General features: G+C 42.2%; 1 protein-coding gene across 2 annotated transcripts in view; it reads right to left on the reverse strand.

The window, feature by feature from the left end:
• The window catches only part of SPECC1 (sperm antigen with calponin homology and coiled-coil domains 1), a 490,294-nt gene that overhangs the window by 390,221 nt on the left and 76,676 nt on the right, over nucleotides 1–23,397 (reverse strand). The window contains exon 1 of one of the 2 annotated variants that reach the window (XM_089685734.1): nucleotides 11,281–11,423. The exons of the other annotated variant lie outside the window; for it this stretch is intronic. Coding sequence (XP_089541860.1) covers nucleotides 11,281–11,313 — 33 coding nt within the window. The 5' untranslated portion in view covers nucleotides 11,314–11,423. Of the gene's footprint in view, nucleotides 1–11,280; nucleotides 11,424–23,397 lie in introns of those variants that run through there. 2 annotated transcript variants of the gene reach the window in all.

Here is a 23,397-nt window from a genome sequence, read left to right on the forward strand (position 1 = left end):
AACTGTCGCTCACTGGATATTTTCTCTTTTTCGGACCATTCTGTGTAAACCCTAGAGATGAATGTGTGTGAAAATCCCAGGAGATCAGCCGTTTTTGAAATACTCAGACCAGCTCATCTGGCACCAACAACCATGCCATGTTTAAAGTCACCAAAATCCCCTTTCTTCCCCATTCTGATCCTCGGTTTGAACTTCAGCGAGTCATCTTCACCATGTCTAGATGCCTAAATGCATTGAGTTGCTGCCATGTGATTGGCTGATTAGCAATATGTATTACCAAGCAATTGAGCAGTATTGCGTGTATATAGTGCCAATAGTTTGTGTAGCTTTTTACAATATAAAGGGAGACAGTATAGTAATACAGAAACATTTAAAGTCTTTCTCTGTTTCGTATGTTGGAATAAGATAATAATGCCCATTGCCACAGATGTACTAACAACTTCACTTTCACATTTGCACAAAAAAATGTTCTTTGCACAAAGAGCTTAGCTGGCAGAACAAAGTTGTGTAATGTGCAGAGTTTATGTGAAGTGGTTATTTAATTATATGGGGAAGTCTGTCACAAACAAACCCGCTATATTTAGATCCACAAAATGCCTTACAGTTTCTTTTTTGATCTCTGGGTCAAAGTGTTTATATTGTCCCCTGATACATCCTACTGATGAAAAGAGTACAGGACTGTGGAGCAGCGAGAGTAATGGATACAAGCCAAAGGCCAAGAATTTCTGAAGGACAAGTATGCTACGTGGTTTTACATCCGTTACTACTGCTGCATCAGGCATATTGGTTTCATACCACTGCCTTTCATATTGTCTCCCTTTATATTGTAAAGCGCTGAGCAAACTGTTGGCGCTATATAAATACTTTATAATAATAATAATAATCATTTTGACAGGGAAGCCCTGGTCTGCTGGAGAATATAGCAAGAAAATAAATCACAATCTCTTTCAGGAATCACAGATAGCTTTTCTAGCTGAGGTTCTGCACTAATTCTGGACACTTGGGATTATGTAAAGAAGCAGCTTATTAACAGTGAGGGCAAAATGTGTTTTCATCTATCTCTAGAAATCCTGAACCCTACTCAGGGTGTCAAATCAAAATGCTGCTGTGCACCCAGTTTTCTTAATAAACCTGGCTATAAGCCTCAGTTGCAATCTGGGTATATCCTAAACATTGTAGAGGCGGCACCGCAATAAAATGGCAACATTTCTGCCTTCTCCCGCACCACCTTGGATCAGAGTGTGTAATGAGAGCAGAAAGCCTCCAGTGACATTGCCTTCTGTTCACAGAGGTTGACTGGTATAGCACCTTCCTATGTAATGCCTATTGTGTGTCTGCAGAGCAAATCTCCTTCCGCTGTCATACGACATTGCATATTACCATATTAAACGTTGCCTAGCATCAGATATTTCATATCATGTTAAATATATTCAGGCTACACGATTTCCTTCTGGAAAGGTCTAGTAAATATGAAGATCCCATACTACAATTCCACTTACCTACCTAGGGGTTGTGTGAAGAAGTTTAATAAAGTCTGGCAAGCGTGGCTTTCCTCTTCTGATACGACGGGGTAGATCACATGGTATATTATATTGAGGTCTCTTACAAATTCCAACATACCAGTTAACCATATAAATATCCCTCGTGCTCTGTCATAGTAATGTCTGTGAGGGTATAGATGTGAGATTTTACCTATCTTTCTCTGGTGTTATTGTTCATTATTGACTGGAGGAGGTTATATTGTTGGAGGGATCTCTCTGAATGATAATCATTGGATTGAAGGTGAGGGGAGGGGAGGGGGTAATGGGGAAGGTGTGGGGAGGTTTAGGTTCTGTTGGTTGGTCTCTGTTATTAGATTCCAATGCAAGTTTATTGCACTATTCTTCTTGTACTTGTTCTTCTTCTACTTGTTCAGGGCCCTGCGAGGCCTGTGTTGTGTTTGGCGCCCTGCGAGGTGCAATGTTAAGTTTTGTATCTGTTTTCATGCAAAACTGAATAAAAAGAGTAAAAAAAAAACATTTATGCTAAATAAAGTGTAAGGGTTCTTAACCTATCCCTGCCGACTGAGGGATAGGGTATATAATACACCTTATAAAACAATAGAAACCTCCTGCACTACTCAAAATTGGACTAATAACAATTATGGAGAGGGGGCTGCTAACACCCAAACATATACCAAATGGATATAATCTATAGTGAATTGGTGCAGCGCTACCCCAATACTACACTACTCCTTCACTGGCTAATTGCAAATACAGATGAAATAAACCAATAAATGACGTACAATAAATATGTAAAATAGAATAGAATGCACATAAAACAGTTTAAATCATCCAAAATGCTCATACAAAACGTATAAGTGACTAATGAATGCCACCAATGCAATTCAGTGATTACAACAAGCCAATCTCTCACATTTCATAAAGTGAGCTGATCTACCATAGTGGAAAAAATTGAATAGCTAATGTGTAGAAAAAGAAATGCCAGTGAAAAGAAAAAGTCCTGATGGGACTTCAATATTTATGAACTATACTAAACATAAAAAGTGAATCCCTGAATGTGGGATCAATAATCACACTAATAGGAATGGTGACCACAAAGGCTGTGACCACCTTATGTCTCCACCTTTAGACCAAACAAGCATTTAACACATGTAGGAGAAGTTTTAATGCTCCTTTCACTGTCCTATGAGACTGCACGATCCCTGACCCTCTGTCTGGACAGTGCTGATTGGCCCTGTGCTGATCACATCTACTCTCCCAAGAAAAAAACAAACTCGCTGGTAATACACACCAAACTGAGCATGTGCAGATTGCCCCCAAGGCTCTGTTCTGTCAGAAGATGGATTGGGGACTTTGGAATAAGGGGAGGATCAGAGGAAACAGGATCTACACAGTGCAGAGAATTAACCCCTTAGGTTCCACAGTGAGTATAACAAGCATGCTTTACTGCATACACAGACTGATTTTACTGTTGTGTGTTTAGTAAAACTTTATACCACATCAGCATTCCCTCCTTTCAGGCTACATATAAAGTGGGACAGCAGGATCATGCGACCTGATTTTATAGGACAATCAATATTAAATTATTACATTCAGAATGTAATTTTATAATTGTAAATACATTTAAATGCATGTAGTGGGAGTTTCTCTACTGAGCTATCTGGTGCGTTGACTTCTGCTATCAAATGTAACAGGTAGTGAAACATGCTTTACAATGTAATATGCTGCCATGTTGTCAGTGAGTGTGCCAGTGGATTACATGCCAAGAACAATGTCACATGAAATGTTATCACAGACCGTCTCCATCTTCTCAGTTCTGAAAAAAATGGTATGTATTTAATTATAAGCACCACGCACACAAGCAGGAAGAGTGGATTCATTCTCTCATAATGGAAAAATGTCACCAGCACACCGAGGGTCACCAATATGGGTCCAAAGGTTTTAATAAACGATCACATAGTTACAACAAGGCAACGTTTCGGAGTCCCACAGGACCCCTTCATCAGGCATGATGAAGGGGTCCTGCGAGACTCCGAAACGTTGCCTTGCTGTAACTATCTGATCGTTCATTAAAACCTTTGGACCCATATTGGTGACCCTCAGTGTGCTGGTGACATTTTCCCTTGCTGATTTTGTTCGGTTCCACCCGACGGTCACTACAGCACCCACTTATACACACAGCCATGTTTAACACATGAAAGTGTCGTTTGGATTGTACACTTGCATTCATTCTCTCATAAGGCGTCATATTAGGACAATGACTATGAAATCATGTCCTTGTCATCTCACATTTTACAGAGCTGTATACACCTGTCAGACATCAGCCAAAAACGTAACCACCTGCCACTCGAGCCAGCATCCTAATTGTGCAGATGGTCATATAATTGTTTGAATGATTAACCATAAATCCAACAGATGTGATCCTAGCAAGACAACTACAGTTTTTTTGCGGAAAAAAAAAAGTGGAAGAAAAACATGTGACCATGTATTCCCATGGAGCTCCTCACACTGATCGGCTGGGGGTCCAGTGTGTTTTTCAAAGTCCTGCTTGCTGCATTTTTGGTGCAGGTTTGGTGTGATAAAAAAAGCAACAAAAATGCACTCGCTTTGTATTTTTGGTGCGGTTTTCGAGTCACATGTACTGTAAAAAAACGCACTGGAAATGCAGTAAAAACACTGCAAAAAAAAAAACAAATACAGCCACCATGTCTAAGCAGGGGTGTATTTAACACAAGGCAAACAAGGCATTTGCCTAGGGCGGCATTTTTCAAGGGGGGCAACACTGCCCCTGGGAAGAAGGGATGGAAGAAAGGAAACACGCAGTATGGGGACCTAGTGGGTTCCAAGAGAGGCTGTGGGTTTCATGACATTGTACGCACTGCCTGACTCTCGTTCCTGGGGATGTCCGGAGCTGTGAAGGTGAGTGTCTTTCTCTCTCTCACCATGGGGGATGGTGGCTGGTGTATGGGGGGGGGGGGGGGCAATGGTAGTTGAAGGCTCTCTTGGGTGGCGGGCAGGGGTGTTCTTGGTCAATGTCAGGCTCTCTTTGCGGGGGAGGGGGCGCCGATTTTTGTGTTGCCTAGGACAGCACGAAATCTAAATACACCACTATGTCTAAGGAAGGATTGGTAAACAGCAAAAGGTCACATTTTGGTTTTTGGTTTTAATACAGCTGTACGCCCCCCTCAATAAGTGTTATTTTCAGCAATAAGAGCCAATGAGAGCTGAAAATAGCAGTCGTATTGGCTGAGGATGAGTAAAAAAAAACCTATACATTAATATTATTAATAGAACTGGGAGAGATTAACACTCAGCTGTGCATGACAGCCAATCAGCTTCTAACTTCAGCTTGTTCACTTAAGCTTTGACAATAGGGGCTCTTTCACACAGGCGTTCTGTATGTCCGTTTTTCATCTGTCCGTTTACGGATGAAGAACAGACACCCATGTATTTCTTTGGACTAGTGGATGTAAACGGATGATCATGTTACATCTCAATGCAATGTGAACATATGCAAATAAATATATGTAAATGATCATAAAAAATATGCATAAAAATATGAGTAATATTGGTATTAAAATACAACCATAAAGTGACAAAGTGCAAATGATGTGCTAATAAATCATTACTGCAATAAAGTGCTAATAAAGTGACAATCATGAGCACATAAATAGTGCTAAAATATCCAAATAAATGACAACTAAATGTCCATAAAGTGCTAATGTGCAGATCCAGCCGAGAATGATCTTAAGGTAAATGCTTCGTACACTATAATGATTATTTGGTGATGTGCCAGGAATGTGTTAAGATTACGCACTCACCAGATGCGTAATATTATTACGCATTTGTAAAATAATGTCAGCCGGAGGTCCCCTTAAGGATGTACACAGCCTGGTCTGGTCAGAGAGATTCCCTTCCCCTGGGTTATCTGCAGCACCTCAGCTGTCCTCTGAAATGGGCTCTGTAGGTTTGTTAGCTCCTTTCCTTTCTGTGTGGCCATGGGTCAGCATCCCAAACTACTTATCCAGAAAGATGTTAAATAAAGCTGAGTCTCATCCTAGCAGATCTCAGCCCATTAGCACTTTATGGACATTTAATTGTCGTTTACTGGATTTTGATATTTAGCACTATTATGTGCTCACAATTATCACTTTATTAGTACTTTATTGCAGTAATGATTTATTAGCACATCATTTGCACTTTGTCACTTTATGGTTGTATTTTAATATCAATATTACTCATATTTTTATGCATTTTTTTATGATCATTTACATCGATTTATTTGCATATGTTCACATTGCATTGAGAAATTCTGGTCTTGAATATCTTAGCGCTGCACCTATATATATCCTATTGTCTTGGAGGTTGTTTTTGGTTACTTTTTTGGTGCTTCAGCTGCTTATGGTTTTAGCGCTCGCTTTTCTGCTTTGATTTTATCCATTACATCTGATAATGTCCACATCCATTAACATCCATTTTTTGTAGAGAAGAAACCCCTATTTTTCTTCCGTAAAAAAAAACGTAACAGACAATAAACGAATGTAAATGGATGTAAATGGACATACGGTCAGTTTTTGCTGGGTAAAGGATATAAAAAAAACAGATGAAAAACAGATCTGAACTGATCTGTTTTTTCTTGGAAAAAACGTGACTAAACTGATGAAAAAAACGGTACGCCTGTGTGAAAGGACCCTAAAACCTGGAAGCTGATTGGTTTCTATGCAGAGCTGCATCAGATTTTGCATGCAGTTTTAGTAAATAACCCCCATGATGTCTATTACTACTGTACAGTGTGTTGGGATGTCATTCACTATGATAGACATCGTACTACGCACAATCACGGTTGGATAGGTGACATGACATGTTTAAGTAACACCTATGACTGAAATGCATAGCTGTTTGAAGGCCCCATAATTACCCTGGCTGGCAATGTGGTCAATGATAACAGAGATTATGCCTGACTTTAGTAGGTCCTGGGATCTTAGAGGTCCTTGTGCACCTACACAGACTGGACAAGTGCTGAATCCACCGTTGGTTTATTTTAAACATGCCCTACAAGAAGACTGGCCTGTGTGTTAGGACTGCCATTGTGAAATGAAGAGTCTAAGCCTCCTACTGGCTAACTAAGGTAAATATGAATGGAACAACCCGATAAGATTGTCCATACACGGTGACAACAAGCAGTGTACAGTAACGCAAAATGATGCATAGTCGTGAATGCACTTCTTGCTGTAGGCTCGTCATCCAATGAAATGAAGGGACAGGGGCACTGTTTGTAGAAAGCAACACGAGTGTGTGTTTTTGGGTGAAAATGCTGCACTTACACAAAATATCACCAAAGCAGTGTTGTCACTCAGGACAGGAAGTTCTGTGCAGGGCTTACACTGGCAGGATCACTAAGCAGAAAAAAGTAAAGGAGGGCTTCAAACAAAAAAAGAATACATTCACAAGAGCTAACCTGGAGTAAGCCTACATATATCTTTTTATAGGTTTAAAGTGTATTTTCCAGTTTTGTAGACAATTTGGAATAAAGCTTACTATATACAGTATATATATATATATATATATATATATATACAGTGAAGGAAATAAGTATTTGATCCCCTGCTGATTTTAAATGTTTGCCCACTCACAAAGAAATGATCGATCTAAAAATCGAATGGTAGGTGTATTGTAACACAGAGAGACAGAATAGCAACAACAAATTCAAAAGAAATGCATGTCTAACAAATTATGCACTGATTTGCATGTTCATGAGGGAAATAAGTATTTGATCCCCTTCACAAAAGATGACTTAGTACTTGGTGGCAAATCCCTTGTTGGCAATCACAGAGGTCAGACGTTTCCTGTAGTTGGCCACCAGGTTTGCAGACATCTCAGGAGGGATTTTGGCCCACTCCTCTTGGCAGATCCTCTCCAAGTCATTAAGGTTTGGTGGCTGACATTTGGCAACTCGAACTTTCAGCTCCCTCCACAGATTTTCAATCGGATTAAGGCCTGGAGACTGGCTAGGCCACTTCAGGACCTTAATGTGCTTCTTCTTGAGCCACTCCTTTGTTGCTTTGATCCTTTGATTTTTAGATTTTTAGACTGATCATTTCTTTGTGAGTGGGCAAACTCCAAATCAGCAGAGGATCAAATACTTATTTCCTTCACTGTGTGTGTGTTTTCTCATCACATAAGCACACCTGTACAACTTGCTTTACAACTTTTTTAGTTGCTTACAATATCCTATCTAGCTTTCCCTTTCTATGTAGGGGGCTGGGGTTTATGTTTACCATAATTAACCCCCTCTGTACTGTGCTGGCAGCTCTCATTTTCAGTTGTAAACTAGATGTCTGTACTAACAATGATTAAAGGTCTGAAGGCTTAGTTGGTGAAGTGTGTTAATGTGCTTTAACAAAAATCTATCCCCCAATTGCACGTTTTTTTTTTTGTTTAGTTTTTTTTTTTATTCTAGCTATGGCTACGGCCAACAAGCCAGGTATTCATCCAAGTACACAACAAAAATAATAAATACAAAAGAGAGGAGAAACATGCCCATGTTGTACAGGAAACATATACATATACATTCAGACACATACTGTATATCCTACAGGTGACAAAGAAATCTCTCCACACCATTTCGAGAGGTAAAGGCATTGTTGTCACACAGTCCAGGAATAGGAATTCACTGGCCAACAAGTCCACTAAGCAGTGTACATGAACAATCCAATATAATTATTATATGAACCAAAATGCAGTACTCCTCAATCTGCCACTGAAAGCAGGGAAGCAACCCAGCCTCCCCAGACTTTATCAAATCCTTGTCCACAGAAACAACTACAAAGATAGCAATTTTTTCTTTTTTTTTATTTTATGTTAGATATGAATGTAATTCATTTTAGGTATGTGTACTTAGATAACAAACATGTAGGAGAGCCGGGGTTGGCAACCCATTGATTGCAATTTACCCACTGAACATGGGCAGGTGACAGGTAGATCAGGACCACATCCCTGCTTTGCTGGCCTGCACTAGGTGTCGCTCCTTCCCACCCAGCCTCCTCTGCCACTCCCATCCTCATGTCAGAGCAGAGAGCGGGAGGTAGAGCAGCTCAGGACAGAGGGCAGGAGCTGCCCAAGTTAACTTTTCAAGGAACACAGGGCAGTCCGAGCAACCAATCACCAGCTTTAGTTAATATGAAAGGTTAACTCCGGCATCTCCCACCCTCCATCCAGAACTATGCTGCCTCTTGCTCTCCGCTGTGCTGCACGCCTGCATAGGTAAAAGCAGAGGAAACTACTGTGGGGGAACAGGACACTGCTTTGGGGGGGCACAGGACACTACTGTGGGGGGCACAGGACACAGCTTTGGGGAATGACACCATTGTGAAGAGTGATTTAAAGGGGGGACAGAGGACACTGCTGTGGGGGGGTGGGTGATGTGAAGGGGGGCAGAGACTACTACTGTGACAAATTGGGGTTTATTTACTAAAGCTGGAGAGTGCAAAATCAGGCTCACTTCTGCATAGAAACCAATCAGCTTCCAGGTTTTATTGCCAACGCTTAATTGAACAAGCTCAGGTTAGAAGCTGATTCGTTTCTATGCAGAAGTGAGCCTGATTTTGCACTCTCCAGCTTTAGTAAAAAAAAAACATTTATGTGTTCTTTATGCCATCATTTTATTGGGGGCTTGATAGTTTTTTCTTTTTTCTTAAAGGGGCACCACACCCCGGTGATCTTTGACCTCTTTGTTGTCTCATATTTGACAACAAAAGTGCAAATACACTTTAAATACACTTTTCTTGTCCTGGTGGCATATAGTAATCCCCCCAATGGAGTCACAGGCCCTAATTAACTGCTTCCCGATCGCCCTATAGCAGAACTACTGCTACAGGGCAGCAGGGCTGTGAAAAATCATGTATATATACGTGATTTTGCATTTCCGGTTAGGGGGCGCATGAGCACTGCCCTACCTGCGCCGCCATTGATCCCAGCCGGAGGCTATCGCCAAGGAACACTGACAGGGGAGAGGTCTGTATGTAAACAATATAGATCTCTCCCTTGTCAGCACCAGCATGGTGGTTTGTATTGCTCTGCATAGCAGAGCACTACAAAGGCAGCATGCTTAAATAGTAAAACACACACAGGCCACATAGTAAAACAGCACACAGCACACAGTTAACCCTTTGATCGCCCCAGACGTTAACCCCTTCCTGCCCAGTGTCATTAGTACAGTGTCAGTGGTTTTTATTAACACTGATCACTGTATTAATGTCACTGAGGATGTCAGTGGCAGTTAGTCAGTTAAACCCCAGTATCAGAATGCCCACTGCAGTCCTGCAGTCTCGCAATAAGTCGCTGATCGCCAACATTACTAGTATACAAAAAAAATTCCAGTGTATATACCACCACTTATAGACGCTATAACTTCCATGTAAACCAATTAATTTACACGTATTGGGATTTTTTTTATAGCAAAGACATTTAGCAGAATAGATTTTGGCCTAAATTTATGAGGAAATTTGATTTTTAAAATTTTTTATTGGATATGTTTTATAGCAAAAAGTAAAAAAATAATGTATTTTTTTTAAATTGTCTTTTTTTTGTTTATAGCACAAAAAAATAAAAAACCGCAGAGACGATCAAATACCACAGAACGAAAACTCCATTTGTGGGGAAAAAGGACATAAATTTCATTTGGGTGCAGCGTTGCATAACCGCGCAATTGTCAATCAAAGTAACGCAGTGCCGTATCGCAAAAAATGGCCTGGTCAGGAAGGGGGGTAAATCCTCTGGGGGGCAAGTGGTTAAAAGCTGACAGAGATTCTAACCATTCCTTACTCCATTCAAAACAAAAACATTTTGGCAACAGCTAGGCTTTAATGTATTATTACATAATGAGACACCGAAGTAGAAAAAAAAAGCATTGTCCTCACCACCAGTCCTTCCCTGCCTATCATCAATGTTTGGTCAGGCTTTTCACTTTCTACTACCAAAGGAGCAAAGACAAATCATTGTGTTGCATTTCCACACAAGTAAACTGAATGGTAAAACACAAAGAAACTGACCTAGAGCAATAATAATTTAAATAATATGCAATTCAATATTAACATAATAATAATATAATACATAATGATACCTTAACTAATACAGCTGCTGTGCCTAGCAACCAATCAAAAATCAACTCTCATTTTTCTAGTATAGGTTAGAAAATCTAAGCTAAACTCTGATTCACTGTATTCTTTTTTTGTTTTGTCTATATCTTTTACACTGTATTTGTGAAAGTATCAAACCATAGAAATACCAAGTGGTGAGACCCTGCATTTCTTTGGGAAACTATGAGAAACGGCTGCAGAAATACACAAAACACAAACTATGAGAAACGGCTGCAGAAATACACAAAACATTTGTAAATGTGTAAAAAAAAAAAAAACCAGAATGCACCCATCATTTTATGACAGTTACGGGAACTGCACCAAATATCCTCTGAATTCATTAGTTCAATACAATTCTTGAACTAGATCCATAAACCAAAACGAAATCTGTCATCTGTCTGAATAGGAAAAAATCTGACACGCCACATGGACTGGTAGATGACTTATTAATTACCATTTAAATATGAGGTTATTTTTAGGCACTCGGGGCATGGAGGTAGAGTCTGTCCTCCGCCACATCTGCAGAATAAAAACCTTTTATCCATCTACTTCCAACGTAGACGTAGATATAGCAATCCCTGGCCAGAGAACAGAGCTATAGGAAGGTTTCAGCACAGGGGAAAAGAGGTTTAAGTACTTACAGATCCGACTTGAGGGATACTCGCTTTTCTCATAATGGAAGCGCTCTTTTCTTTTTGGTGTCAGCATGTGTGTATAGCAGACTGAGTAATTCAGTGTTTTCTGTTCTTCCTTCAGAGGAAAACCACAGTTCACGAAGAAGCAGGCTGCTTGAGCAATGATTCACATACGGAAGCAAGCTGGCTTCTCTAGTTCTGGCACTGAAAGGCGTATACAGGCTATACAGGAAAAAAGATGTATTTTCTCTACTCTGGGTTTACTCAGTCCAAGACCTTGTATGCTGCTTTATTGTATCTGCCTGCCGATGTGATATGATTGTGAAAGCCGACACACGTGGATAAGGCTGTCACGTGATACGAATGTTTTTGATGCAATGGTTGCACAATCTTCCTGTGTATGGGGCACAGAAATGAGCACTCAACAAAGGAACCTCTGCTAGGGACTTTAACCTCCCTGGCGGTATGATTCTTTCCGATTTTTTGTGCTGAAAGCGGTACCATTTTTTTGCATGGAAATATGTCGTTTTTTATTATAGGCTGTAATTTTTAGGAATAACTCACTGAAATCTGTACGAACAAGAGTCTAGTAAACATTCCGGGTATGATAAAATTTGAAACACGAAATCATAAATTATAATTTAATAAATAATCATAAAAAATAATAATATAATAATAATAAATTTAATTCAATAATATAATCAAACCAAAAACACTGTAATTTGAAATACAGAGGCAAATTCGCACATCGCTGAGCAAAGTCACAAAATCGTTTTCAGTGTCTGATGACGAATTTCCCCACGAATCATTATCACTCAATTCTGCAAGTGGTTCTGATTTACTATCGCTGTTCTTTAGCTGGTCTAAAACTGCTTTTGACATAAAGGGACGCTTTTTGGACGCCATGGACTTTTCTAAGTTTCCAGGCAGAAAGAACAGTCAAAATGCAGGCAGGGCACAGGACAAAGCAGTAGGGACAAAATGTATGTGAACTGCATTGAAACAGCAATGTTTTACTATGTAATAATCATTTTAAAAAAAATGACATTTTTAAAAAATTTCAAATTTGCCGCCGGTTCCGGCGCCCGTACGTCCCGACATCACAGGGACCGGGACACAGAAGCCGGATGCCAGCATCAGCCGGAGGAGATGGCCGGGGACGCTGCAGGGGACACATCGTGGGAGCGAAGGACAAGGTAAGTGCTGCAGTGACTCCCTGAGCAACGCCGCATGGTAAGCTTGAGTGTAGCTCGGGGTTACCGCTTTTGGTACTGACATTTTACCCCGAGCTACACTCGGGAATACCGTTAGGGAGGTTAATCAGGTAATTTAAAAAAAGCAGCTCTTTAATTCAAACTATATAATGGAAATGTAATATATGATAGAGAACTGTAAGGGGAAGCACAGTGACTAAATGGTTAGCACTTCTGCCTGGCAGTACTAGGGTTGCTGGTTTGAATCCCAACCATGGCACCACCTGCCTGGAGTTTGCATGTTCTCCCTGTGCCTGTGTGGGTTTCCTCCAGTTTCCTCCCACACTCCAAAGACATGCTGGTAGGTGAATTGGATCCAGTCTAAATTGGCCCTAGTATGTATATATATTAATGTAAGCTGGGGCCCTTAGATTGTATGCCCCTTGAGGGTTAGGGACTGATGTGAATGTACAATTTATATGTAAAGCACTGCATAAAATTGACAGCACTATATAACTATCAGTAACAAATAAATAAGACCTTGCATTTGCTGGTAAGTCGTCAATCTTTTGCATGGGACAATTGATAAGATTGGTATTCACTCACACATGAGTGCGCCAGGGGGCCGGGGGCAGCTCCACACAATAAGAGTTTCAATTCTCTGCTCATTTCTGATATAGCTCAGATCAACCAAGAAAACCCAGCACTGTAAACTTTTCGCTTACAGGCAGTGATGGGGAAATCACTTAAACTGAATATGGATGTGGATAATGTGAGAGGGGTGATATTCCAATGATCAACGCACCATATTACAAGCGCTCACCCCCAGAATCACAGAAGTGAGAGGCTTTCCCTCGTTCAAAATTCATGCATGCGCAGTATGCTGTCCTGCACCCTGTAGCTGCACCACTAAGCTCAACCACTGCAGCTTCAAACGGAGGGACACTGCACATGCACAGGGTGATCTCTCAATGTATGGTGCAGCCATTCTCAAGCAGGGTTCCATGAAACCCTATGATTCCTGCAGAAGGTGTTAGCGGTTCCTTGAGCTTTGGTTGACTGACCTCCATTTCTTTGGTGCTTGCATAGATCCAGGCCCAGCGCCACTTGGCAAAGCCAGATGCATGACTCCAGCAATAATTTTAGCTGTCTGCAAAGGGTGCGTTCTGACCACCACTGTACAGGGGTACAGCGGGGCACTCTTCCCAGTGGCCACGCATGTAAGGGGCATTTTCCCATTGCATTGATTTAGCAAGGGTTACCCAAAACCTGGAAATTATTTCAAGGGTTCTTTTGGGGTAAAAAGTTCAAGGCAAGATGGAGTTGATTGCTTACAATAGGAGTTTTTTGGCAAAGCTTTGGGGGTGCTGCTCATGGCCTTCAGGTATGGCATTTAAACGAAACAAAAAAATTATTTTGTTTTTAATTACCTACTAGGGCTCCTTGATTGCATTCAAATTTTATTCAAAAGGCAATGATCAACGCACCACATTACGAGAGCTAACCACCAGAATCACAGAAGTGAGAGGCTTTCCCTCGTTCAAAATTCATGCATGCGCAGTATGCTGTCCTGCACCCTGTAGCTGCACCACTAAGCTCAACCACTGCAGCTTCAAACGGAGGGACACTGCACATGCACAGGGTGATCGCTCAATGTATGGTGCAGCCATTCTCAAGCAGGGTTCCATGAAACCCTATGATTCCTGCAGAAGGTGTTAGCGGTTCCTTGAGCTTTGGTTGACTGACCTCCATTTCTTTGGTGCTTGCATAGATCCAGGCCCAGCGCCACTTGGCAAAGCCAGATGCATGACTCCAGCAATAATTTTAGCTGTCTGCAAAGGGTGCGTTCTGACCACCACTGTATAGGGGTACAGCGGGGCACTCTTAACAATGGCCACACATGTAAGGGGCATTTTCCCATTGCATTGATTTAGCAAGGGTTACCTAAAACCTGGAAATTATTTCAAGGGTTCTTTTGGGGTAAAAAGTTCCAGGCAAGATGGAGTTGATCGCTTACAATAGGAGTTTTTTTGGCAAGGCTTTGGGGTGCTGCTCATGGCCTTCAGGTATGGCTTTTAAACGAAACAAAAAATTATTTTGTTTTTTTTCCTACTAGGGCTCCTTGATTGCATTCAAATTTTATTCAAAAGGCAATGATCAACGCACCATATTACGAGCGCTCACCACCAGAATCACAGAAGTGAGAGGCTTTCTCTCGTTCAAAATTCATGCATGCATTGTAATTTTATTCAAAAGATAAACTAAGCCTTTAGGACTCTTGCACACGACAAAAATAACTCCAAGTTTGTAGCCATGTAGCATTTTTTATGTATGTAAACACAGGTGCATTGTTATCTTTTGAACAACGCACACAACTGCGTACAAGATCAGTAATGCAGTGATGAGTACACAGCTGTATAATCAAAAATAAGAAAATGTTATGTTGGAGTATAGTAATTTACATGCATTCACGTGTATGTACAAGTATACAAGTACGCATAAATGACAACACTGGCATCTAGAAGAGGATACGCATGGACAGTATACTGTATGCAAAGTCTTTACAGAATCATAACTTGTGTTTATTATTTCTGCCATCCAGCTCCTCCGTATAAACATCATAGAAAGAGGCTTTAAAATGGACCAAGCCTCCTATACTTCTTAACATTAAATTGATTTTAAAGTCATAATTTATTTTTTTTTAAATAACAAACATGTCTATACTTACCAACTGTGTGTAGTAGTTTTGCACAAAGCAGCCTGGATCCTTCTCTTCTTGGGTTTCCGGCTGGCACTCCTGGTTCCTCCCTTCTGTCGGGTGCCCCCAGAGCAAGCAGCTTGCTATGGAGCACCCACTGCTCCGTGTGTCCATTCACACATGGAGCCATGGCTCGGCCCCGCCCTCTTTCTCTTCTCATTGGCTCAGCCAATAAGAAGAGGGAGTCCAGGGATAGCCAAGACTCCAGTGAACATTGCTGGATCAAGAGGGAACTTAGGTATTAGGGGGGGTTGGGGGGGCCACTGCACACGGAAGGTTTTTTGCCTTCATGCATAGAATGCATGAAGATAAAAAACCTTCAGCCTTTAGAACCACCTTAAAGTGGTTCTAGAGGCTGAAGGCTTCTTACCTTCAGGGATTCTATGCACAAAGGTAAAAAAATGTTCAGTGTGCAGCAGCTCCCCCTGCAGCCCCCCCCCCCCATATTTACAAGACCCAATGTTGGTCCAGCAATGTGCATGGGAGCCTTGGCTCTCCCGGGTCTCTCCCTCCCCACTGCCTGAGACACAGGAGCAGGAGCCATTGGAGCCAAGGTTCATTCAATGCTGTCAATCACAGCCAGTGAGAAAGGAGTGGGGGATGGGGCCGAGCCACACTCTCTGTGTCCCATAGACACACAGAGGCGGCTCTGGAGCAGCTCTGCACAAGTGCCCCCAGGACAAGCAGCTTGCTCTGGGGACACTCAGCAAGGGGAAGGGGCCAGAAGTGCCAGCGGGGGACACAAGAAGAAGAGGATCGGGGCTGCGCTGTGCAAAACCATTGCTCAGGGAAGGTAAGTATGATGTGTTTATTATTTTAAATTGTTTTTAAAATTAAGCCTTTAATATCACTGTATATAAAGCCAAAAATTTTTTTTCAGTTTTGGATAGAGGCATGGGGTATAGAATCCCTGGCAAGATTTTTTTCTGTCTTTGTCCCCATTACTGAGAAGGAATTTGCCTCTGTCAGGGAGCATGCTCTTTATATATAATTTTGTACTGTATTTGTGAAGTATTGTTGAAACCATTGCAGTGTTTTGGTGTAGCTTGTTGACAGTTCTGATTGGACACCAGCTCCCACCAAGTTGGCCGGGGACCTCCCACCTTCTTCATGCTAGGCAATAAGGCACACACCGGGTAATGGGGAGAAACTCCGCCATCTAAGTTACTCACATTCTCCTGGTCTGAGGCCTACCTCTGGAAAAAAGGGAATGTCCACACGTTCAGCCTTCTCTTCCGTACTCCTCAATGCAAGTCCCCCATAGTTGGATTCCCCTCCCAAGTATAGGCAGGCCTACCCTGAAGGGTTCTCTTTCTCAAGCTATATTGTTTACCAGAGGTAACCTAGTCCCATTACTCCTGGATATATAGGGAAGAACAACTCCACCCACCAGCTCTACTCAAAGTAAGGACGCCACTTGGTGCCAGTTTAAATTCTGAGGAGGCCCCTAGGCAGTCGAAAACCCTGGAGCCTCCCTTGCAGGTTTCTGAAGGTTTCCTTGTGCGCATGCTCTAATGGGATAACATTGAACTACGTAGTGTGCACAGCTCCTGCTAGACGGAGATGACCATCACTACTGTTCATTACATGTATGTAGATTGCAACAAACGTTTTTACAAACTGCCAGCTGAAAAAAGATGAGCTTTTTATAGACAAACTGTAATGTGAACCTGATGTTTATGGTTTATGTACTTTAAGTTGTTATTGAATTACATTAGTATGGTATTTCCTCTATGGAGTCTTTGTAAAATTTTTGTTTCTTTGAGTTGATAAATGTTTTCTCTCTTTTGTAAACAATTTAAGAAAGCTTCATTGAATTTTCTTTCACGATCAAATCAATATTACTTTGATCCATGGTCGGCCCTTAAACAGTGTGTGGACCATAAGCCAAGGCTGGGGGTTGAGTGTGCGCGGCCTAAACATTTGCAAATATTTACTTGGGGTTAGGGTTGCCACCTCATTCCTTTAAAACCGAACACATATTAATTACACAGTGGCTGATTAAGGTGCTAATTAAACTCACTTAGAGCCTTATCTGCAATAAATTAGCCACAGAACCTGTGTAATTTATATGTGTTCGGTAAAGGGCAGGGGCAGACTAACAACTCATGGGGCCCCCGGGCAATCATGAGGTCCCGGTGTTTTTGCCCAAACTAAAAAAAGCCTATGAAAAAGGTACCAGGGGCATCGCATGGGCCCCCTACTGACCCTGGACCCTTGGGCAGTGCCCGAGTTTCCAAATGGTCAGTCCACCCCTGGTAAAGGGATGAAGTGGCAACTCTGCTTGGGGTCTGTGGATGAATGGGTGTGGGTGAATGACTGGAGTGACTGGAAGGTGAAGCAGAAACAGACCTTTTGATTTAATTCTGGCAACTAATCAGAGGAGAAATTTTTTTTTGTAATCATCAGTATAAATGTTTGTGAATACATACAGGTTTATGGCCTGGAATCTGAATCCTGGTGAGTGATCCTGTAACATCCTCAATTTAGAGAGACATCCTTTCATTCCCTCTTTTGTCTTCAGGACAGGATGTAAAAGGAAATGTCCTCAATGGGACACAAATGTCAAACGAATCTGACAGGTGCTTTGAAAGAGAATTCCAGGTTCACTTTCACTTTAAATAGTTTGTTTGAGCCAAGCTGGACCAGACTAAATATTTCCATTACAAAATAGTCTGGCCACTGGGGCCGCTGTAAAAGATTGTAGTAGCATTACATACAAGATTGTAGTAGCATACTACATACAATAAGCATCATTGTGTTCTGGCAGCAGTCAGCCTAAGTGTATCCCCGCAATTCAGATGAAGCCTTGTATTTTTATCAATGAATACAAGGCTTCCTTTGATTGGCTGAGTTGGAGATTGTGTCATCATCCACCCGCCACTCCACCTCAACCAAGCATAAAAATGCATTTACCGTATGTAGCTAATGCTACTACAATCTATTACAGCAGCTCAGTGGCCAGACTGTTCTGCAATGAAGTGGGATGCATAGGTGTTTCATAAATCTGTGTGCAGGTTCCCACTCATGTCTATTGGGATGCAGCAGCTGCACAGACACAGCCACTAGTCCCAGTCTGACAGCTGTGCAGGTGCATGTCCCATAACACAGAGAGTGTGCTTTAGGACCAGTTCACACTACATGCATTTCAGTTGCTTTTTTTCTGCATCCAAAACACATAGAAAGTAGGTTATATGGTTGTCAATGTTATAGTTCACATCAGTGCTTGCAGTTCCAGTGCGTTCCGGTTGCAGAAAAAAAAGTAGAACTTGCTGCATTTTTCCTGCACTGAACTATACGGGAATGCGGTAAAACATAAAAAATGCACCGGAATGCACCAAAAACGCACTGGAATACACATGTCCCTATTTAAATTGAAGAAAAAGAGAGAAAAAAATGAACTGGAAAGCATAAAAAATGCATCACAAATGCACCGGAACACACCAAAAACACATAAAAGATGTGCATGTGGAAACACACCCAGAAGGTATCTGGACTGCATTTCTATGGTGTGAACCAGCCTGGGCTGGTTCACAACATAGAAACACAGTCTAGATGTGTTTCTGTATGCTAGTTTTTGACATATTCCGGTGCATTTTTGATGCGTTATTTATGCGTTCCAGTGAATTTTTTCCACTATTTTTCTTCAACTTAAATAAAGACGTGCATTCCAGTTTGTTTTTGGTACATTTAGGTGCATTCCGATGCATTTTTGATGCATTTTACTGCATACCAGTACAGTTCAGTGCAGAAAAAATGCCGCATATTCTACTTTTTTTTTCTGGAACAGGGACACACTGGTCTGGTGGAACTGACTGCACTAGTGTAAACTATGCCATTGGAAACCATGTAACCTACTATCAATGCTGATGCAGAAAAAAAACTCACTGGACTGCATGTGGTGTGAACTGGCCCTAGGACATACATCTGTATAGCTGTCAGACTGGGACCAGTGGCTGTGCCTCTGCAGCTGCTGTATCCCAACAGACATGAATGCGACTGCCTGCATGCGGATGCATGGAACACCTGTGCATCTTGTGCAGGCAAAGACAGCCCTTCTCTAGGGTGTACACATAGGTGTGCCTGTGTAAATCAAGCCTTAACTGTCCTCTACTCTACTGGGAGAAAAGGTTTGGATTTAGATATGCTTTAAAATAAGACTAAGGCTAGGTTCACACCTGTGCAGTTTGCCTTTGATCCGTTTCTGCAGTGCTTTTTGCGGTCCGTTTTGTGTTTTTGCACGTGTTTTTGACCCATTTTTGATGCGTTTTGCTGTTTAATTTTTCTTGTCGCTAGGCAGATCAAAATGCAAAACACAGCAAAAATGCACTACATGTTTTTCTGCAACGTTTCAATTGACGTCTATAGAACCAAAAACGTAACTTTTTGCGTTCAAAAAAGTCCCTGACCCTTTCCAAAAAAACGCACCTGGTGAAAACGTGGAGAAGTGAACGTGTCCCATAGGAAATCATGTTAAATGGACTGTAGTGCATTTCTGGAAAACGCAAAATGCTGCAGAAAACACTTAGGTGTGAACCTAGGGTAGGGTCTCCAAAGTTTTTAAACAAAGGGCCAGTTTACTGTCCTTGAGATTTTAGGGGGGCCGGCCTATGACCAGTGGGAGTAGAAATTGGCCTGGCATCTAGTGAGAGTGTACATTGCCCTATCTTTGGGGTCAGTGGGAGGAATAGTGCCCCATCATTGGTATCAATGGAAGGAATAGTGCCCCATTCTTGCTGTCAGGGGGAGGAATAGTGCCCCATCATTGGTATCAGTGGGAGGAATAATGCCCCATCATTGGTATCAATGGAAGGAATAGTGCCCCATTCTTGCTGTCAGGAGGAGGAATAGTGCCCCATCATTGCTGTCAGTCGGAGGAATAGTGCCCCATCCTTGCTGACAGTGGGAGGAATAGTGCCCCATCATTGGGGCCAGTGGAAGGAATAGTGCTTCATCATTGCTATCAGTGGGAGGAATAGTGCCCCATCCTTGGTGTCAGTTGCAGGAATAGTGCCTCATCATTGGTGTCAGTGGAAGGAATAGTGCCCCATCCTTGGTGTCAGTTGGAGGAATAGTGCCTCATCATTGGTGTCAGTGGGAGGAATAGTGCCCCATAATTGGTGTCAGTGGGAGGAATAGTGCCCAATCCTTGGTGTCAGTGGGAGGGTCAGTGGGAGGAATAGTGCCCCATCCTTGGTGTCAGTGGGAGGGAAAGTGCCTCATCATTGGTATCAGTGGGAGGAATAGTGCCCCATCCTTGGTGTCAGTGGGAGGAATAGTGCCTCATCATTGGTGTCAGTGGGAGGAATAGTGCCCCGTCATTGGTGTCAGTGGGAGGAATAGTGCCCAATCCTTGGTGTCAGTGGGAGGAATAGCGCTTCATCATTGCTATCAGTGGGAGGAAAAGTGCCTCATCATTGGTGTCAGTGGGAGGAATAGTGTCCCATCCTTGGTGTCAGTGGGAAGAATAGTGCCTCATCATTGGTGTCAGTGGGAGGAATAGTGTCCCGTCATTGGTGTCAATGGGAGGAATAGTGCCCAATCCTTGGTGTCAGTGGGAGGAATAATGCCCCGTCATTGGTGTGAGTGGGAGGAATAGTGCCCAATCCTTGGTGTCAGTGGGAGGAATAGCGCTTCATCATTGCTATCAGTGGGAGGAAAAGTGCCTCATCATTGGTGTCAGTGGGAGGAATAGTGTCCCATCCTTGGTGTCAGTGGGAGGGAAAGTGCCTCATCATTGGTATCAGTGGGAGGAATAGTGCCCCATCCTTGGTGTCAGTGGGAGGAATAGTGCCTCATCATTGGTGTCAGTGGGAGGAATAGTGCCCCGTCATTGGTGTCAGTGGGAGGAATAGTGCCCAATCCTTGGTGTCAGTGGGAGGAATAGCGCTTCATCATTGCTATCAGTGGGAGGAAAAGTGCCTCATCATTGGTGTCAGTGGGAGGAATAGTGTCCCATCCTTGGTGTCAGTGGGAATAATAGTGCCTCATCATTGGTGTCAGTGGGAGGAATAGTGTCCCGTCATTGGTGTCAATGGGAGGAATAGTGCCCAATCCTTGGTGTCAGTGGGAGGAATAATGCCCAATCCTTGGTGTCAGTGGGAGGAATATTGCCCATTATTGGTATCAGTGGGAGGAATAGTGCCCCATCGTTAGTGTCAGTGGGAGGAATAGTGCCTCATTATTGCTATCGGTGGGAGGAATAGTGCCTCATTCTTGGTGTCAGTGGGAGAAATGTGCGCCATTGTTGGTATTAATGGAAGGAATTATGCCTCATTGTTGGTGTCAGTAGAAGGAATTGTGCCCTTTCATTGGTGTCAATGAGAAGAACATTGCCACATTGCTGGTGTTAGTGAAAGGAACAGTGGCCCATCGTTGGTGTCAATGGAAAGAATTCTGCTCAATTAGTGTTGGCAATTAAAACAATTGTGCCCCATCATTGGTGTCCGTGAGAGGAATTATGCCCTTTCGTAGTTGTCTGTGGGAGGAATAGTGCCCCATTATTGGTGTCAGTGAGAAGAATTATGCCCTTTCGTAGTTGTCTGTGGGAGGAATAGTGCCCCATTACTGGTGTCAGTGACAGGAATTATGCCCTATTGTGGATGGAATAGCGCCCGAGGGCCAGATAAAGGCAAGCAATGGGCTACAGTTTGGAGACCACTGACCTTTGAAAAACAATGCTGGCAGGTAGGCTTGTAAATCAACAGACTCTGTAAATCAACCCCTGTATGATTCTCCTGCAATAAAAGCTTATTTTCTGCCTGGCAGCATTGGGGTAGATTTACAGGCAAATAGATTGTACAATTGCAGTTGCACTCACTGTCCTTAGTAAATGTAAGTGTGGTGAAGTTTCACTTTGTAAAGAATGCCCAATCAGGTGCAAGAAAAATAAAAAAAAAAAAACACCATTTTGCTTGCACATGATTGGATGATGGAAATCAGCAGAGCTTCACCACATTTACTAAGCTTTGGGGAAAATTAGTGCAACTACACTTGCAAAGTGCACAGTCTATTTGCCTTTAGTAAATCCATGGCAAAGTCTTTTAATTGTAGATTGAGCCATGCGTGTGCAGCTCAGTGTATATGCACAGTATGCCTTACATGCTGTCATGAATGAACTCCTGTGCACATGCATGAAAGTTACATCATGCTTGGTTAGCCAATTAAGAATAGTGAAGACACCAAAACTGGCAGAAAACCAAGTAATATCAGCAATGGAGCGGCATGGGGGAACGCAGCCATCTCAGCTCTGGAGGGGTCTCTTTAACAGGTAACTCTGTCATAATGTGCAAACATGCCGGCTAAATCCCACCCTCCACATTGCAGATGTATTTTTGCTTTTAGTGCATGCTAGGTAATGTCTAAGGGTAACTTACAGGTATTAATTACTGTTCACAGATCACAGTTCTCCCCCTGATATTGACTTTATTTGCTTTTCTTTTCAGGAAGATGGTGCCACCTTTGTTCAGGTATCATCCAGGGTCAGAAGCTATGTCCTGGACTGAGGTTCAGGCTCGGAGCAAACATAATTATGTAAAGCTTACTGGCTGTGCAGTTCTGTGTTCACAAATGTGTGACACAGATCAGCCTCCTGTTGCAGTCTGTCACCTTGTGGCTTGCTACACAGTTACATTGTTGCAGTCTAATCACTGGTATAATAGACTAAAGAAATGCTTCCTTCTGCCTGCAGCATACTGATGACATCATCTCAGCCTATGGGCAAAGGCACCTTTTTGGAGCTCATGAACTGGTTTTTAACAATAAAAGGCACCTTTTTTAAACTGATATTTGTGCAGCTATTTCGACATGTTAGGAACTGAATCATGCAAACCTGTAAGGCCAATTTAAAGTGTTACTAAACCCACAACAGTAAAATCAGTCTGTATGTGCAGTAAAGCATGCTTATTATACTCACTGTGGAACCTAAGGGGTTAATCCTCTGCATTATGTAATCTGTCAGGTTGATCCTAACTGCTCTGATCATCCCCTTCTTCCAGTGCCCCCTTTTATCTCCTGATAAGACATATTGTGTAGAGACACTCTGCACATGCTCAATTTGCTGTGTATTGCTAGAGAGGTTTTTTTTTCTTGGAAGAGTTCATGTGATCAGCACAGGGCCAATCAGCACTGTCCAGACAGAGGTCTGCATCCTCCTAGAGCAAAATGCAAACT

This window comes from Staurois parvus, unplaced genomic scaffold (genome assembly GCF_062004578.1).
Source record: "Staurois parvus isolate SC_StPar_1 unplaced genomic scaffold, SC_StPar_1.0 ptg000382l, whole genome shotgun sequence".
NCBI lineage: Eukaryota > Metazoa > Chordata > Amphibia > Anura > Ranidae > Staurois > Staurois parvus.